General features: G+C 37.2%; 1 protein-coding gene across 1 annotated transcript; it reads left to right on the forward strand.

Annotated features, from left to right (window-relative positions):
- The first annotated feature begins 7,700 nt into the window (after nt 1–7,700).
- On the forward strand, nt 7,701–11,751 carry LOC110170812 (dynactin subunit 6-like). Its single transcript, XM_055156564.1, has 7 exons — nt 7,701–7,777; nt 7,971–8,035; nt 8,114–8,219; nt 8,305–8,390; nt 9,790–9,837; nt 10,225–10,367; nt 11,417–11,751. Exons 1-7 carry the CDS (start codon nt 7,740–7,742, stop codon nt 11,513–11,515), a joined length of 585 nt encoding a protein of 194 aa, XP_055012539.1. The 5' UTR covers nt 7,701–7,739; the 3' UTR covers nt 11,516–11,751.
- Nucleotides 11,752–19,678: the final 7,927 nt, after the last annotated feature.

Genomic DNA, 19,678 nt, shown 5'->3' on the forward strand with positions numbered 1-19,678 from the left:
GCCGTGTTTTCTCTTTCTCTCACTTTTTTTCTCTTCACGCCGCGTGCAGATTCGTGGTTTGACAGCGGCAGTGGCTAAAAACGAAACTTTGAGAAATTTGCGTGTACGTAGGATTAAAAAAAAATAATAATAAAAAATAAAAAAATAGCATATTTGACTGTAGTTTAGCATAAAATAAATAAGTCCCGGTTTAGTCCTTTTTCAGTCCTGGTTTAGACCTGGTTCAGTCCTTTTTCAGTCCTGCTTTAGACGTGCTTTAGTCCTGCTTGCAACAAAACAATCTGAAGAGCCACTTGGGAGCCAAAAGAACCAGCAGCTTTTAGTGAGCCGAGCCAAAAGAGCCGGTTCTCTAAAAAGAACTGGAATACCCATCACTAGTGTCTAGAATGTGATGCAAAAATGCCATTAAGCCAACCTACTGTCTGTAAATATGATGTAAAGAGGCAGAATAACAATAAATGTTGCCTAAATAAACCCAATTTAAAATCCACCAGAGCCAAACCTAAGTTTTTTAAACAATTGAATATTTACAGTGAATTTTTACATCACTAAATATATTGGCGATTATATCGACTATCGGCAGCTCCAACTCCCATTATATCGGTTTCATATCGGCCACAGCAAAATCCATATCGGTCGGGCTCTAGTTTTTACTCTATGGGGGGCTGGAAAACAAGTTTAAGATGGGTACCTCAGCTGAACATGTAAACCCTGTTTTATAGTGAAACAACAACAAATAAGCTACACAACACTTAAGGTGCAGTGAAATGTAATAAAGAGGTGATTTCAGGCTATAGTCGCATATTGTTCACTCCAAACTATGTCAATACATTTTCTATAACTAAGCATTCTCTCTCCTTGACACAAAGACGCGTACTGTGTGTACTTGAACCGCAACAAAAGAAATACCAGACAGTCAATACTATTCCTGTCGAGTGGGCATTCATCAGGGTTCTACGTCCATGGTCCAGAACGTCTCTTTGAATTTTTGCTCATCGTCAATGATCTGTTTTGGTCTAATCGAGAGGTCTATTGCCAATCCTTGAAGCAGAGATCACATTTTGGATGAAAAAAGTTGAGTATTTTTGGTGTTAAATTAATCTGATTTCAAGTCTGCTTTGTTTATGTTTAGGAAATTAATATAGAAAATTATTTATTTATTTTTAAAGACATTTTTTTTGTCCTATCACCCATCCCTAGGCTCTGCTATTAGCGCAACCTCTAACTGATATAAACAAAATATAAGTTTGAATGTAGCAAGTATTATTTTCAATACTATAAAAAATGATGTGCCACACTCTCCATTAAAGTGCTCATTCGACAGAGGCTGAGAGCAAACCTTGGCAAGACAATTATATTGACGTGAGCATTTCACATTTTGTTGATGTGAAAACCAAGCATGAGCGCTGCTGTCAATAGCCCAACACTTAGATGTGAAATTCAATTTTTGTGGCTCAATCGTCAGTACCGGAGCAACAATAGCAGCGACCAGAGCTTGTCAATGGATTCATCTTGTGCCTTTGCCCTTTTCTATGCGGACGGATAACACACATTCCCCCGTCAGCTCAAACTACAAGGTAACCCCTACTGTACATCAACACTGGGAGGGATCAAAGACCTCCAATATGGCCGACGGAACCCAAAGGTCGCAGCTGCTCAATCAAAGGCGTCTCGACATCACACAGCCTGTTTGAAGGAGTTTTCACAAAGAGTTTCCATAGTGCCTCCTTCTCATATAGCGTTTTGCTACATGAAGCCCTAAGACCCTGACCTTTGTGCCACTTTAAGGTTAGCTTTGTTCATGTTTGTTGTCTCCTTCTTGTTGTTGATGACAGCAGAGGAAAATAAATTTCTAATACAAGTTGACAGACACTTTACCTGGCAAGTCTAGAATAATATCACTCAGTATTTTTTATACAGAGAAATATCAGCCTGGTCACCAGTTGCTCACTCATGCCTCGAGCCAGATTCAGACAGATTTGTTTTTTCAGTGATCCATGTGAAACAAAGGAGCTCACATGTTATTTTGAACAAAATCAAATTTCTCGCACGTTCAGATTTCATTTATTTCTTATCCTCATGGACAAATGTGGCTCGGAGCAGGGGTCAGTTAGCCAGGCTGGCACCACCTAATGCCTCGGCTCAATTTAATTTCTCTCCAGCGACTAAATCAGGAATTCTAATACACTAGCTTTGCAAGAACCCTGGAAGTTATAAACCAGGCACCAGACAATCAGAGAAGAGCTGTGAAGCCATGACGTCAAACTCAAGCGCCTGTCTGGGTCTTTTGTGTTACAGCACAAGAGTAAACAAAGCAGTTGAGATGGATGTAGACGAAGACGGACATTCTGTGGCAACAATTCCCGAGATTGAGGATTTAAAGCCAGAACAAAGAGAATGTTTGTTGAATTTTGTGAAGGAAGAAGTTCTTGCTCTTCTTCCTACAGGATTTGGCACATTACATACATCACAACCAAATAGCAGCGATTGATTAAATAAAAAAAGTACCCGCCTACCGTTTAGCAAACAAATCCTAATGTTACGAGGTCAGACGGTTTCCACGAAGTGAAACCAGCTGATGAATCAGGCTAGGGGTCAGTAGCATTAACATAACATACAGACATGACATAACAAAAGAGAAAAGAAAAACATGTACAATGTACATGGACAATATACAATCACTCAGGCTGGACACATCAGCACACTCAGTCTGTCCAGTCACCTCAGATTAACAGAGTTTAGTGCTTCGCTCATTGATTCTCTAGAAATCCTTGGTATTTTTCAGTCATCTCTGATATTCTTTCCTTTCTTTTTTCCTTGAAAGCAACCATATTTTTGGATTTCCTTTGGGAACAATAAAGTATCTATCTATTTGTGCATGTATGTGCTTTATTGGCTAATCCAACTGTCAATCACGACCAACGACCATCTGAACACAGGGAGATGTATGTATTATTAGTAAGGCAACTTTTTCTTATTAATCCAAAGCTAATGCTGTGACTGAGGTGGTTTGGACAGCACCACAGTACTTTGCATTCATCGGTGCACACAATGTCACGAAGTGCACAAAGCAAATAACTCCTCTAGGTTTTTCCTTCTGTTTAGTGTTGACTTTAGTGGGAGTCCTGTGAGGATGGGGCTCTTTATAACTGCGCTAATGCAGAGTAAATTGCAGTTTAAGAATGGTACCGAATACAATTAGACAAGTGTTCGCGGTGATAGTGATATAAGAGTCTGCCTTTCTCTGAGAATTAACACGGATTTTTCAAACAAATCAGTATACGCATTTTCAATTTTGCACATTTAAAGGTGCAGTATGTAACTTTTCTGGTGTTGGTTTTGCCGTCTGCTCGCTTTGCCTGATGTATTCTACAAACCTCTACCTCCACGGAGACAAGTAAGTGACCCCCACTAGGCCATGTTTCCAGGTAACCAAGTTTCAGATAACCGAAGAGCAGGGATGTAACGATATCCAAATCTCTCGGTACAATATTATCACAATATGGATCTCACGATACGATATTTATTGGGATATTTTGAGAGGTTAATGTAATTGTAGATAGGACACGTTTCTGCTTTTAAAATACCTTGACAAGATTTTGGTGTGAATTATTTCCGTCATAATCCCAAAGAATTCAAGTAAAAAACATATTTCTTCATGTTGTCTGCACTGAAATGAATCATGGGATATGTAGTTCCCTATGTTTATAGGCTGTTGCAACTGTAAAGGCCCGTTCAGACCAGAGCATCAAAAAACGCCCTAGACGCCTCTACTTGGACACCTTTATTTGAGTTTAGACGCCCCTGACGCACGTCTTGGACACTGTAGACGAACGGTAGTAAAATACTTGATGCACGTACGTTGCCCTGGAAACAAGTGCCCGGTCCCGGTCTTTTCCCAAAATTATGTCAGACCAGACTGAGAGAGACTTTAGTGTTTTTATTACATAAAACCATCAGCGGAGGAGATCGACTCTACGACTGAGGCGTATATATATGTATACTCCGCTAATGACACTGGTCCAGTCCTGGTTTAGTCCTGGTTCAGTCCCAATCTAGTCCTGGTCTAGTCCTGGTTTAGTCCTGGTCTGGTCCTGATCTAGTCCTGGTCTATTCCTGGGCTAGTCCTGGTTTAGTCCTAGTCCGGTCCTGGTCCAGTCCTGTTATGTCCTAGTCCCGTCCTGGTCTAGTCCTGGTTTAGTCCTGGTCCAGTTTTGGTGTAGTCCTCGCGATCAGTTTGCAGCGTATATATTTATACTCCGCTAATGTTTGTTGCTCCCACTCCAGTTCTCGCGTCTTTCTTTCTTCTGGATAATAACATCGCTGCGTCACTGGATACGTGTCCCTGATTGGTTGACACGTGTCGATGCCAGATTCCCGCCACACTCGTTGACGCCCAAAGATGCACCGCAAAAACCCAGGACGCCCTAGACGCGCATCCACATAGACTTTGCGTATAAACCGGACACCTTGACATTCTGGTCTGAACGGGCCTTAAAACCATGCATTTAAGCAAAGAAACTTGCAATTCGATATACTGTGACAGCCCACGATATTATTTTGAGACTTTTGACGATAGGATATCACAATATTTCGGTTATTGACACATCCCTACAGGAGAGGCAAGCCCTAACCCACTCAAAACTGTGAAACTGTGTCTGTATTTATGTAAGATAGATAAGTTTACTGCCATGAACGGGCAAAGCAATAACACAGCGATGGAAATGAGCAGGTGCTTTGCTTCACCCATCCTCTTTTCAAACCTGGCATGTTTGTATCTGTCTGTACTGTCATGTTGTTATGTGAATTATATGTGCAGGTTTGAAATAAATATTCTAAGGTCATATCTATGGAGAAAGGACCCTACACGCAGTAAGAATGCATGTTTTTCAAATATTTCTGAGTAACAAAAAACACCTGTAAAATGAATAAATGCAAAAAGACATACTGTACGTTTACATTCTGTGGAAATTTCCAGGCAAAGCTATAACAAACCCATGAAGAGAAGAAGGTGGCATATTCTCCAACAGAATAAAAAGGTAGCGCACCCGACTGGACAATTTGTCACACTAACGGAGGGTCAAGGCAAAGGGTAGTATAAGTGACTCTTTGTTTGATGTTCTGAGCGCGTGAGAGGCAGGCTACTGAATACCTCTCCTGACACCACAGCGCTGACTGCAGATCCACTGTACCCAAGGGTTACCGGCACCTGCGCTCGACCAGAATGATAATGAGAGGCCATGCACGCAGAATATTCATATGCTCACATTATTACGGCAATTGTTGAATAGGTGAACGCGCAGAGTATGAGAAATCGTGCAAGGGAGAGATATGTAAAGAACTCCATATAGGGTGATGCCCCGAGCCGTTCTGTTCAGCGGGTGGAAAACAGGCTCTACATTATTCAGCCTGGAAACTGAAGGTGACAGTTCACATCCAAGTTTAGTGATGGGTGTCGATTGCACACCTGTTGCATTTCGCTTTCAATTTGCCGTTTTGATTGGCTCTGAAGGAACTCTTACAGGTTTTTACGAGCTGTCGGTTTAAAGAGCCACTGTAACTTTTCTGGTGGAGGGTCCATGATTTGCTTGTCTCCATGGAGATGTGACGGGTTCACTAATGTTCCGCAGTAGGTTGTGGAAACAAGCAGGTGACAACATCAAGTTACAATGGATGCCAGACTATCATGGCTGACAGTAAAACATGATCTGTAAACTGGTTCAATTTCTCTTTCTAAATCTCCTGTCTGCATTTACAGTCAGCAGACACTGTCTAAAGATCAGCATGGCATGGGGACCTGACCACACACTGATGCACTACTCCCTGCCTTTACCTAAAACCAATGCTTTAAAGAAATCTATACAGAGCTGTATCAGTGTGGAATCATCTCCCCCGTATTTATTATATATTAGAAAAAAGGGTTGTATAAAAAGAAAAATTATACTTAAAAAGAAATTCATTCATAATTCTTAAAATATATCATCAGGTGGCAGTCTTGAAATTCTTAAATTTGTATGTAATTCAAATTTAAACAGTTTTATTATGTGGCAATAACAATGTTTGTATGTGAAGCTAAATTTTACTAACAAAATGCCCATATAGCCTTTATGTGTGAAATTAACGCTGAAACATTTGTGTTAATGTAAACATTGTCTTTGAGTTTTACCTGGATCCCCAGAAGAATATTTCTCAGTTATTGATGCAGTAATAATGAGGATCCAAAATAAAGACTAAAGAATGTAAAGTCAGATCAGTGGAGAGGTGACCCTGTGAAGACTGTGTTTTAACAGCCTGTATTTTAAGCAGTGCACTAAATGTACACAAGATAGTTACATTTAATGCCATACTGTGGAATATTCCAGGCAAAGCAACAGAAGCATCTTCATAGAGACAAGCAGGTGTCACTCCACCAGAAAGTTACACAGTGCCCCTTTAATCTAAATAAGGACTTTTGGTTAAACGTAATGCAGCTCTTTGGACTTTTTCTTATAAAACTCACCTTGAGCGTTTCAATGTCCAGAGTGGCCGACTGCTCCATGTTACTTCTCATTTGTTACATATTTCCACGAAGTTGACTACATGTTTCAGACTCGCCAAAAAGCTGCTCCTTCCCCTCGGATCCATGAAAAATGACAGAAATGTTAATAGCAAACTGTTTTAAACGTGAGTATTGTGGATGTATATCGTTGGTAAAGTGTATCTGGATGGCGCGAGGCTCTGGCGCTCGTTCTGCCGCTCGTTGTCCGTCCAAGATGCGACTGAAGCCCCTCTCCGCTCCAACACAGTCTAAGCACAGAGACCGAGCGCACTACACTTCCAGCTTTTCAAAATAAAACCAAAGGAAGCCTGGACACTTGCAACTATAGCCTCTTTGTAGGCTGTATGTTGGCTTATATTGTTTATTTCTTGTTTTGTGTGGGTTGAAATGATCGCACGGATAGATTTACTTAGAGTTTCCAACAAATAGCCCTAATTATCAAAGACAGTCTACCTGAAACACACTATAAAAACTCATTCCTAACCATATCAGTGAACCTCCAGATGCAGCCCATGAGCAGAGGCAGAGGCATGTTTTACAGGCATTTATCTAGAGCTTTGTCCATAACTAAAGTCTCTGCATTTAGCTTCTGCATTAATTGTGGTAAAATAAATAAATAAATAAATAAATATACAATACAATACATAGGTCTACATACATACATGCAAACATAATAACGGGCTACATAATAAAACGGATTATTTTATTGCTTATGACTCTTTTACTTTACTCTTTCTACCTTTTTTTTTTTTTTTTTATTATTATTCCTTTCTAAGTAGCCTAATTGTTCACACAGATCGTCATTATTAATAGGCGTAAATAAAGAACGGTTTTTATTAGGCCTGTTTGGATCAACAGGCTCTTGTGCGCCCCCTGCAGGATCTGCGGAGACACGACAGTCTCCTCAATCAGACCATTTCTAACACACAGCCTGTGCTTAAAACCAGTAATCATACCTAGAAAATTACATTAGTTAATCTTGAGACGTAGTTTATATCTGTTTCTGTCACTGTTTGGCTTTTACTTGAGAAGTTAAAATAATCGGCTAACCTAAATTTACTTAAATATACCACTCATTTTCACTCATATCCAGAAGATGGCAGCAAACTCCCTTTATAGTTTTCCATCCAAATCTCTGCGCTCTAAGGTGGATCAAGGAAAAATAGTCAATTATCGACAAACCATCTTCCTTTTATTTAAGATGTCAGACGCGAACAAGCAAAATATGGCACAGAAAAGGTCAGTAAACGTTTCCTTTTCTTTCATTGTATCCTCTTTGAACCATTGACTATCGGATGAAAATAAAGCACCACGTTTAGATCTTAACCAGCAGGGTTGTTCAGAATTAAGGATTTGGGTTTGGGCTACACGATAATTCTGATATTTGTGTTAATTTTCTGTGCTTTTAAATGGCTATTCTGCTTTCTTCTAGTGCCAAAATCTCAGCTGGTGCCGTGGTTTGCGTAGAAAGCGAAATAAAAGGAGACGTGACCATTGGTGAGGATTTTTATTTTAATTTAATTCACTATAACACACATATTTTCGATGTTATATTAAGCTTTAACATCTGTACAGGTGCAAGAACTGTAGTCCATCCCAAAGCCAGGATCATTGCAGAATCAGGGCCCATCGTTATCGGAGAAGGAAATTTAATAGAGGAGCAGGCTCTTATTATTAACAGGTAATATCCATAAATCTCCACTATGGCTAATATTCTACGCTCCTTCGTTTTCCAGTCGCGTTTTTATTCATGTGTCTGTGCGCAGTTATCCAGAAAATATCATGCCAGACGCAGGACTTGAACCAAAAACCATGATAATTGGAACCAACAATGTGTTCGAAGTTGGATGCGGTATCCTTTTATTATATTAACCTTGTTATTGTGTGTGTTATGTTGGCTATTTAATAAGAGAATCGCTGGTATTATCGGGAGGCTACGTTTTGTAAAAGCGCTTGTAATTCTTGTTTTGTCCACCAGAGTGCACTTACGAGCCATTCAGTTTTCAAATAAGTAGCCTAATACAGGTTTATGTCTTTTCATCATATAAATATTTAGTACTAGTAATAGGAGGAGTTTTTTTTTTTTTTATTCAGTCATTTTGCAGTAGTACAAAACAGAACAAAACAAAACATAGACTACAACTCCATGGATCGTGACCGAAAGGGTTTAGGCTGAAGTAAAAAGTACTTATAATGCCGAACCTTATCAAATAGAGATGTAACAATAACCAAAATATTGTAATATCGTATCATCAGAAAACTCACAATAACATCATGGGCTCTCACAATATATCGAATCACAAGTTCCTTTGCTTAAATGCATGGTTTTATAGGAGCAACAGCTTATAAACATCGGGAACTACATATCCCATGATTCATTTCAGTGCAGAAAACATGAAGAGATATTTTTTTTACTAGAAGTATTGGGATTATGATGGAAATAATTCACACCAAAATCTTGTCAAGGTATTTTTAAAACAAAAAAGTGTCCTATCTACAATTATATCAGCCTCTTCAAAATATTGCAATAAATATCTTACCGTGAGATTTGGATATCGTTACATCTCTACTATTAAACAATGACAGAATTCTAAAAAAGAAAAGCAGAGTATGAACAGCAAGTTTATGTTTACAATTTCACTTACGACTTACTGTATATATAAGAGACAAAAAAATTTTTTTAATGCATAATTCATTCATTCCAGAGCTCTATATCTTTCAAAACATAATGCTTTTTATTCTTTTTTTATAGGCCTCTACAGAGTTAGACTTTTTAAAAATCATCACTCAGATTGTTCCATATACTAACTTTTTAGTTCTTATCTTCATTTTTTAAAGGTGCCAGTTTTGTTTTCATTTATGGTCGTACAAGCTAATAATAATGATAAAGAAGACATACAATTTATCGTTTATGATCATATCAAAATAAAAGGGAATTTTATTTAATTGGTCTAAATAATGTGCATGTTTTATGTAACATGTCATGTCATACTTAATTTGTGTCAGTGATTAATTTTTCTTTCTTTATTTATTTATAATCAACTTGTTATTAGCCTACTTACTAATTTTGACTACTACTACTACTACTACTACTACTACTACTACTACTACTACTATTGGTACTACTTATGTCAGGTTTTCAAATCAACATTTCCTGAACATATCTCAGTATAATCTGTTTATCATTTTCACAGAGTAGGCGACTTATTGAAAAGACACATTTGTTCAAACCCTTAACAATTCCTCCACAGTCTCTAGATCTTTAAATATTGGGGATAACAACGTCATTGAATCTAAAGGTAATTTCTACTTCTACTTCTTCTTATGTAACAGATAATACTCCCTACAACTGTCATCATATCATTTTTGCACTGTCTCCTCTTGTATATAGCTGAGATTTAATATTTTTGTACTTATTTTTCTGTTTAATTATGACTTGTACATGTACATTTATATAATTATGCCTTATTTAACACCTACTTATTTAGAATTTATTACTATCATTTATATTTTTTACTCTTTGTTATTATATTCTATTGTGATGTGTGAGCTACTGTGTCCAAATAATTTCCCTTGTGGATCAATAAAGTTTGTCTAAGTCTAAGTCTAAGTCTGCTTACTTCAATTAAGCCCTTTATATTGAGTTTTTGTTTCTTTTTATTCTCTGTCTTTGCTTTTGTTTACAGCTGAGATTGGTAGAAATGTGATCCTGACGAGCGGCTGCATCATCGGCGCGTGCTGTCAGATCAACACATGTGAGGTCGTGCCTGAAAACACCGTGGTCTATGGATCCAAATGTATCAGACGTGTTCAGAGCGAAAGGCCCCAGGTAAGTCATATTTTCACTTTTTTCAAACATTTTTTATTCACATAGTTGGAGTAACACGTAACAGTTTATAATAGTTACACCAAATTAGTCTTAAAACAGCATTGTGCATCTTTTCTGATTGAGCATCTGCCGTCTACTTGTCTCCATGGAGATGTTATTGCTTTGGGGTGCTCTACATTATGGCATTAAACTAATATATCTTGTATTTCATTCAATTACATTTGTTTTTATTTGTCAAAACTACAGATTTGTAACTTGGCATTGTAATATGTGCTTGTGTCCATAGAGATATAGTTAAATTAAATGCCATCCTTTTGAACATTCCAGGGAAAAAACATTAACTTCCATGAAATCAAGCAGGTGGCAGATTTTACACCAGAAAAGTTACACAGCGCACCTTTAATATAGCATGAAGATCTAGTTGTTTATAATTCAGGTTTAGCGAATAACCCTAACTCCTACTAGTACTGGGTATCATTAAGAAGCTGCCGATATGATACATACCTGTGATACATAGGCCACGATACGATACATATCTCGATACAGTTCACTTTCGATTCGATATGATATATTTCAAATCAATTCGATACAGTTCAATAAAAAATAATGGCTCAGTCATGGCTGTGATACTAAAAGTCTTTGTTAAACCACTTCTTGTGCAAAGTTAATATGAAAAACGCCCATTTTAATCCTCAAAACAGTGAAAATGTCAAATGTGTTGTATAAATTTGTTTCCTTCCTCTAAACAAGCAACAAAACTGTAGCGCTGTAACAAAATAATTTAGTAAAATATACCAAAAAATACTCTTTGTCCATATATCGACTCAGCAGCCCATGATATCAATACTGTACCATCAGATTAAACGATATGATATATTGATATTTTGATATTTTGATATTTTGTACACCCCCTGAATCATTCTTATTATACTATCTATCAACTGTTTGTTTATTATTCATTGAGTCTTTCTTACTTTATAAGGCTAATTACGGTGTATTGTTATAAATATTATTAACTGAGTAACATAATGTTTTATCCTCTTTTTCAGCCTCAAACTCTGCAGCTTGATTTCCTCATGAAAATCCTGCCCAATTATCACCATTTGAAGAAAACAGTAAAAGGAACTGGAGCTCCAATGAGAAGCTAATTCAAACTGGTACAATTCGACAACTGCACAAGACATTATATATGAACAATGTACTTTTCACGTTTTATTTTTATTGTCAATCATCTCTTCATATCTTGCACATTTTTTCCGTGTCCGTTTTTGAGTAAATGTTTGACATGAATTGTACAACATGTGCCATTTAGTAGCAATATTTATCTATATTTATATCTGCTCACAATGTGGTTGAAAGGAGAGACATTCCAATAAAGACTTTATTCAAGCCAAGCAGTTTTGTAAGTTTTCAAGATTTGAAGTTTCACATTTTTGTCTGTGGAGATGTTATTGCTTTGCCTTGAATGTTCCACAGTGTTGCATTTGATTGTCTTGATGAAAACACAAGTCAGATCTCTTGAGAGGCAAGGCGGCTAACAGTAAGAATGTGTGTGTTATTCAAGTTTTTTTGACTAATAAATCACTTGTAATTGAATAATGCTACACTGTGGGACATTCCGGGCATAGCAATAGGATCTCCATGGTGATAAGGCAGCTTGAACCTCACTAGAAAAAGTTATATAGTGCACCTTTTGACACAACCTTTTTTTTTTTTTTTTAACAACTTTATTTATCAGCATTTTCAGTTTAGAACAAACACTCCACAACAACAACAACAAAACGGCCAAGAAAAAAGGACAATAAAATTTATTAAACAAATAAAACTAAAACTGTAAGCATCAAATACAAAAAAATATATATATACAAAAAATACCCCAGACAAAATAAATAAATAAATATAAATTATATAAACAAAAATTAATCAATACATTTAAATTCAAATTCTATATGACTTACATAACAAAAACATTTAAATAAAATAGCCAAATAATAACAACAAAAATAATAACTTTTAACACAATCGTGAGGGGACAGCTGAAAAACACTTTGACAACGTGAAGTTCACATTTTCATCCACTACGAGGTGCTGTTGAGTTTTGCTGCAGATAAATATATTGTTAAATTGTATTGTTATGAAAATAAATGTGACCGGTGATTTTATATATTAGAAAGACTGACGGTATAAGAAATAAATAACTCAAAATACTTCTAACTTGAAGTACAAAGGAAAAGATGAAGACAGTTGTGTATCTTGTTTACTGCACAAGTGTTTCCTAAAAGTAGGGCTTTGGGCGTGGTGCTGATTTGCCAGTACCAGGCTGTCCCATCAGGGTTTGCCAAATTGGTGCCAGGGGTAACTGGGTAATCCCATGGAGCCTGGTTTAATGCAACCAATGCGGGTGTGGTTTCCTTTTGCATTTCTCCCTCTGAACTTCAATAAGCCTTAACAATGCCCTCTGCCCCATTCATGTTTGCTACACACTCTCAAATCAAACAGCTTTTTAGTGAGTAGGGCTACAGCACTAATCATACTTGAATGTAAGTTTGAATCAATGCAATAGATTTGACATTTGAGATTTATGTATTTATTTTGGGCAAGTACGACATTTACATATAACATTAATGAAATCATAGCAGAAATAACAACAACAAAAAATTTAAAATGGCCCAAAAAAGTGGGAAGAAGAAAATTTATTTAATCCCACCCCCTCTTCTAATCTAACACAATGAGCTTCCTTTCGCATGTTACATTAAACCATTAAATCTGCATGTAGGTCTGCAGTATACAATTCTACAGATTATTTTGTTCCAATATTGCTGGTTCAGTTAAATGTTGAAAAGAAAAAGCAATAGGCCACATTTAATGTCCAAATAGGCGATTTATGGATCCTTTTATTGTTGCTTCAATTACTGTTTTTCATTGTTTAAAACTTGAGTAATACTAATTGTTCAGAGAGACACGATCACTCAGTCAATAATAAAATATGGTCAAAATATGGTCAAATCCACTTTTATTTTGTGTTTCAGGTCAATAATGTCTATTTACTTGGGTCGAGAAGGTTTGTGACTTTTAAAATATGGGTCCCCAGAAAAAAAAGCTGTATGAAACACTGCCTTAAACTTTATGAACTATTTACAAGCGCGGACAAAGAGTTGCTATTATAGTTTTGTAACATAACTATTGCAATAATACATAAGGATACCAACAATTGTAAGGAATATTAAAGATACCGACAATTGTAACAGACAGCACAAAACAGCAATGGTAAGAAAACAATAAGCATAAAGCAGCACTACAGAAGGAAATATTGTTCTAATATTATGACCCACTTTCTATATACTGTGCCCAGACCATATGTTTATATAACAACTTGAATTTGTGGATATTTTGGCATTGCTTGAGACGTGTGTCCACCACATATAGACACACAGAAACTTTTACGCGTAGTTCGAACCTTGTGCAATTTGAAATTTCCATTCCCTCTAAAATTATGAGTTCTCTCTCTCATTTTGAACAAGTTTTGTAGATTAAATTGTCATAAATTTGTAGTAAATTGCTGAATGCTCTAAATAAAATTACCAGTGTATAATATTTTTCAAGGTCAGGAATCTTAAGGAGCTTGGATTGAATTAAAGGTTTGATTGATTTGATCGAATACAAAAAAGTAAGAATGAATATTTTTCAAGATACATTTGTGATTGAATTAAGGCAAAACAGACAAACAGATACAGACGACGCACTAGAAAAGTTATAAAGGCGATTATAGTGTAGCATAATTTAACAACTATTTTGGAGCTCTACAAAATATACTCTGAAATACATGGGATTCTTCAGTTCATATTTCAATCCTGCCTCAAATATGAAAAATATTCCTTAAAACTCTTTTCAAAATGTGCACTCCTATTACTGAAATACTAATTTAATTGCGATTAGATAATTTTACAAAGCCCTCATCGAGTTGTTGCACAATTCATGTACTCAAAAATGCTTTGTAAGGGTCATAATATTACAAGCTGTGCCACATTGCTCCTCGGACAGGCCTATCCACACTTGAGCAGACCCTCGTTGGAGACTCACAGCTGGTGCCCACACTGCCAATACTCATTTGAACATGTCATGGTTTGGTCCCATCAGGAGTCCACGTCAACCAGGGGCTAATTATTTCAACACAGGGGTGCGGCAGGGGTGAGCTCTAGCCCCCCTTTTGTTTCTCACTTTTTTATTTTTGGGTCTTACCGTCTTTTCAGTTTACTTTGATTTGACAGGCGAAGAGGCTGTGTCCGGCGCAGTTGCACGAACGCGACGACTGACAAAGGACTCATGGGGGACGAGAATGGACTTTCGAACTTGGTGTGAGGGCGGTGTGGAATGGATGCAATGATAAGAGTTTAAAACGGAAGCTCGACCATGTTTATTTTTTACTTTATTGATTTATTTATGTGCTAAATGACCCCACGTATGCTGAAACTCAAACAACAAAGTGACCCTTTAATCGTAAGCGTAATCTATTCATGTTTCTTTCCAGCTTCCTGTTAATTGTGAAGAATTTTAAATCATTCTGAAACCCATCGCAAGCGAGCTGTGTGAAAGTTTGATCGTGGCGACGAAGGCGATGAGTGACAGGCCTCAAGGGGGACAAGTGTGGACTTTTGGCCGCGGTGTGAGGAGGGGCGTAGAATGGATGCAATGATAGGAGTTTGAAAAGGAAGTTGGACTGTTGTTCTATTTTTAGCAGCAGTTATTTATGTCTACTTTACTGTACCGCAGGAAACTGAATTATCAACTCTGCCTCATTTGTTACTCAGACTTTTGTATATCGCGCTGGTATTTGCTCTTCCCTTTATATTGTTATGAGACCAAGTGAATATTTGTCTTGTGCATAATGCCTGCAATTCTATATGGAGCCAGCAGTATAACAGTATAGCCAAACAAAAATACAGACAAATGCATTTGATGTGCAGAAGAATTTAATATTGAGGGTAGTACATGCTGACCCTGTATGCCTGTTTGGCATTTTTGTGGAAAAAAAGAAAGAAAATGAAAAAGAAATTTACTAAGGGCCTGTTTACATGTGAACGCTTGCGGGTAAAAACGACAAAATATTTTATCAGAAGTGCTTTTCGTTTAGACGGTGACTGCGTTTTTGGGGTTTAAAAATGCAAAAATCTGACACCAATTTGAAAAGTAGGTTGCTTTATTTAAACCCGTAGGTAAATTTGTTTTGCAGATTTGAGAGGCAGGTCACACATTTCATTCATCCACATTATGCAATAACACATATAAAAACACAATTCCAAAATAAAAAAATAAAATGTTACAGTGCTCCAGTGCAAAATGGTTTGTTCCATAAACAATTTGTGAAATACATCCATCATGTTTGGCTAAAATCACAATAAATATTAAATATATAAAAACACACAAGATGAATACACTCCGCCGTAGCGTTTCCGTCTACACAGACCAAGATGCAAAACTCTGGTCAGATCTGCTCACGTCGTGTGCGCATTTACATCACATACATACAATATACAGAAACCTGGCATGCATTCCCAATTAATTACATGCACTGTATGCATGCAGATTTCCTAGTGAAAACGCTTGTCTAAACACGGAATAAAAAGTGAAGACGCAATGCCAGTTTTGCGTTTCTATTCAGACCGTCATCATATAAACATAGCCTGAATTATTAAAAGATTTTCCAATATAAATTATATATTTTGCATCACTTTGTCATAGCTACACCATAATAAACCTTATCATTTTTTCTGCAACTTTTTTCTGTTTATTAAACTTATTACAGTGATAACATCTTATACAGATTTTGCATTGAGGATATTGTGTAAAACTCGAGTTGACCCCATGCTCATTAGTGGTGATGCCTCACCTTAAAATGCATTACTACAATAGCAGGTCGTATTTGAATGTGGTCAGTCATGTTCGCGCAGGCCACCAGTTGGTTTTTGGAGGATAAAGTCTTAGTGACAGCTGACCTTTGGATCCGAGTCCTGTCCGCCTTTGAAAAGTGCAGTGTGACCTATAGACTGCAGAGAATCCTGCTACATACACAAACTATTCCTCTGATCAGAACATGGACCAAATCAAATCACGAGTAGTTACCAAATGCACCAAATGGCTATGGCCTTGTAAAAAAGTAAACTTTAAAATATGTAATACACATTTTTTAACTTTGTTTTAGACATTAACAAATTAAACTACAAAGTGAAACAAAACCAGCACAGTCCATTGTGCAACTTTTCTTTTCTTTTTTTAAAATATATATATATGGACATGTTATTGCTTTGTCTGAAATATTTTGCAGTTTCTCTCATCATGGAGACGACCCCAGGCCAAGTTACTGGTTAGATCTGTGTAGAGGCAACTCCGCCCAGTAAGAATGCCTGTTTTTCTAGATATTTTTGAGCAATTAAAATCATCTAAGGCAGACATGTCAAACTCAAATTCACAGAGGGCCTAAATTAAGAACTGGGACGAAGTCGTGGGCCAGACTAAATATTTATTGAAAAATTTCAACAACATCTGCATGTTTTCTCTTCTTTCAAGATATGTAATGTTAAACCTTTTCTTATTAAAATAAATGTTTAATAATAGTTTTGCTTGAACATTGAATCCAGAACAAGCATGATATAAAATAATAACAAAATCTGGCAGGTCTGCTCTAAGGTATTCAGTCGATTCAAGTTTATTTATACAGCACGTTTAAAACAACTTCAGCTGACCAAAGTGCTTCACATACAAGTCAACAAAAGCAGAAGAGACAGTTACATATACATATATACAAATACCATATGAAAACTACAATAAAAACACCAAGATAACCTGACTAGCTCGTACTAAATGCCAGGGAGAAGAGGTGAGTTTTCAGTCTAGTCTTAAACTGCATTACAGACTGAGAGGATCTGACAGGAAGAGGAAGGTTGTCCCACAGTCTGGGCGCTGGTAGAGCTGTTTAATGTCATATTGTGGAACATTTGAAGCCGAGCAGCAACGTAACCATAGAAACAAGAAGGTGACAGACCCCCAACCAAAATGTAACACCTTATCTTGTGTTCATTCTGTTGTTGTAAACCTTTAGCTTGGCCTGGAAATAGCCACATTTTATACAGTTGTGGAACATTCCCGGCAAAGCAACATTTCCACGGGGAGACGCTACATTATAGTCCTGCTTTAAAATGACATTCTCATTGTTTTACCTCCCTTTGACCTGCTTTTAGAGACTTCAGAGCCACTCAACACACTTAAGGTCCATTATGCAGACCTGTGTCAACATTTGGGAATTCAGACCTGGGAGACATACTTACCATGTGTGCTGTCCACTAAAGCTGTCCTCTATGCACTGAGCCATGCGAGCTGGAGTACACTTAATCGCACAGACCTATGCCTTCTTATACCCCGTGTCTTTGTGTACAGCAGCAGGCATGAAGGCGACAGGAGTGCGTACATGTTTTTGTCATGACCCCAGCGGTGCCCCCGGGGAGTAAGCCCACGCCCGATCTCACCAGTCAGTAATGCTGTTCAGAGTTCAGTCGTTGAGCAGGTAACACGAGGATCACAGTGAAATTGCTAGTTTGTTTATCTAAAAGCGTCTGATTTGGAAAGGTTGAACTTGAGCTAATAGCCCTGAGTGTTTTTCCATTAGAGGCACAAGACAGATAGACACAATGTACCACCATTGTATTAAGAGAGGTACTAATGTGTAGTGACATCATTTAGTACTTAGTGAATTGTGTGTTCTTGTTCTTATGTCTATCAACATAACCGATCGATCTATGCATTTGAATACAAAATTGAAGGCGGACTATATAGCTTTTCTAGTGTTTCATCATAGACAGACCCAAAGACTGGGTCACGACCATCAGGTGGGTTGCAAGAGATTTTTTTGGGGTCACCTTATCACTATCTGCAATATACAGTTGCTGGTTCAATTTAGCCTGATTCATCAGCCGGTTTCACTTCGTAGAAACAGTCTGACCTTGCAGCCTTAGAATTGGTTCGCTTGACGGTAGGTGAGTACTTTTTAATTTAACCAATTGCTGCTATTTGGTCGTGACATATGTAATGCGCCGCTAACAGGGCTAACTGGTATATTAAGCTTTTCCCAAATCTCGTAGAAAGAAGGGCAATAATGTCTTTCCCCTTGATAAAATTCACCAAACATTCTCTTTGTTCCGGCTTTAAATCTTCAATCTCGGGAATCGTTGCCAACACAGAATGTCTGGCTCTTCGCTGATTGGCTGGTGCCTGAACTCGCACTTCCGGGGTTCTTGCAAACCGTCTAGTGTATTCTGATTCTTGACCTAGTTGCTGGAGAGAAATTAAATTGAGTGAAGGTACTAGGTGGCGCCAGCCTGGCTAAGTTCAATTGAATGTCAAAACAAAAAAGAAATGGGCTACATTTAATGTCCAAATCGGTGACTTATGGATCCTTTTATTTCTCGTTCAATGACTGTTTTTCACTGTGTAAAACTTGACTAATGCTAATTGTTCAGAGAGACACAATCACTCAGTCAACAATAAAATATCCTCATTAATGTTCAATATCCTTATTAATGTTCCACCTTTATTTTGTGATTCATGAATAATCTATTGACTTGGATCGTGAAGGTTTGTTATTGACTTTTAAAATATGGGTGCCCAGAAAAAAAGTTTGAGAAACACTGGACTAAATGATGAGTTTTGCCATCCATAGTGTTTGAATCCAGTCAAATGAAGCTCACTAAGGCTAATAGTTATAGGAGTAAATTTGGAGCTGAGTTCCATATTAGGAGGAGAAATGTATTTACAGAGAAAACAGTGAAATAAAAGCTCCAGGATCATGTAGAGTGGGTTAATACAAACATTTTAAGGCCAAAATGACGAGGCTTACTGCAACATTTACAGAGAGAGGAGAGACAGATTTTCAACGTAAAGTCAATTGAAGCCAGAGTCGATAGATCCGAAAACACTTCCATGCTCATTTCTCATTTGGTCTTATGTGTCTTATATGTTTAATGCCATACTGTGGAACATTCCAGTCTTCACAACAACAACAACAACAACAACTCAGTGGAGATAAGGACACCCCCCACACACAAGGAAGGTGTTACAAAGAGTCACAAAGTTGTTTTTGGCTTTTCAGAGATAACGTTTTCTCACAATGTTTTTCTGCAACTTTCTTATCAATGAAAAATAAACACACTTTATTTACGTCTCTTTACTTTGTAAGTAAATGGGCCTTGACTAAATTTTTGCTGTTAAAACCAAAATAATTAGTCATGATCACATAAAGAAACTCGAAACTAGAAACTCAC

The sequence above is a fragment of the Boleophthalmus pectinirostris genome, unplaced genomic scaffold, assembly GCF_026225935.1.
Source record: "Boleophthalmus pectinirostris isolate CB_2022bp ecotype Guang Dong unplaced genomic scaffold, ASM2622593v1 HiC_scaffold_20, whole genome shotgun sequence".
NCBI lineage: Eukaryota > Metazoa > Chordata > Actinopteri > Gobiiformes > Gobiidae > Boleophthalmus > Boleophthalmus pectinirostris.

Bases quoted from the DNA above. Each gene is read 5' to 3' on its own strand.
- LOC110170812 (XM_055156564.1), top strand. From the start codon at position 7,740: ATGTCAGACGCGAACAAGCAAAATATGGCACAGAAAAG. The intron at 7,778-7,970 runs GTCAGTAAACGT...GCTTTCTTCTAG, and splicing joins CAAAATATGGCACAGAAAAG to TGCCAAAATCTCAGCTGGTG. The intron at 8,036-8,113 runs GTGAGGATTTTT...ACATCTGTACAG, and splicing joins AAAAGGAGACGTGACCATTG to GTGCAAGAACTGTAGTCCAT.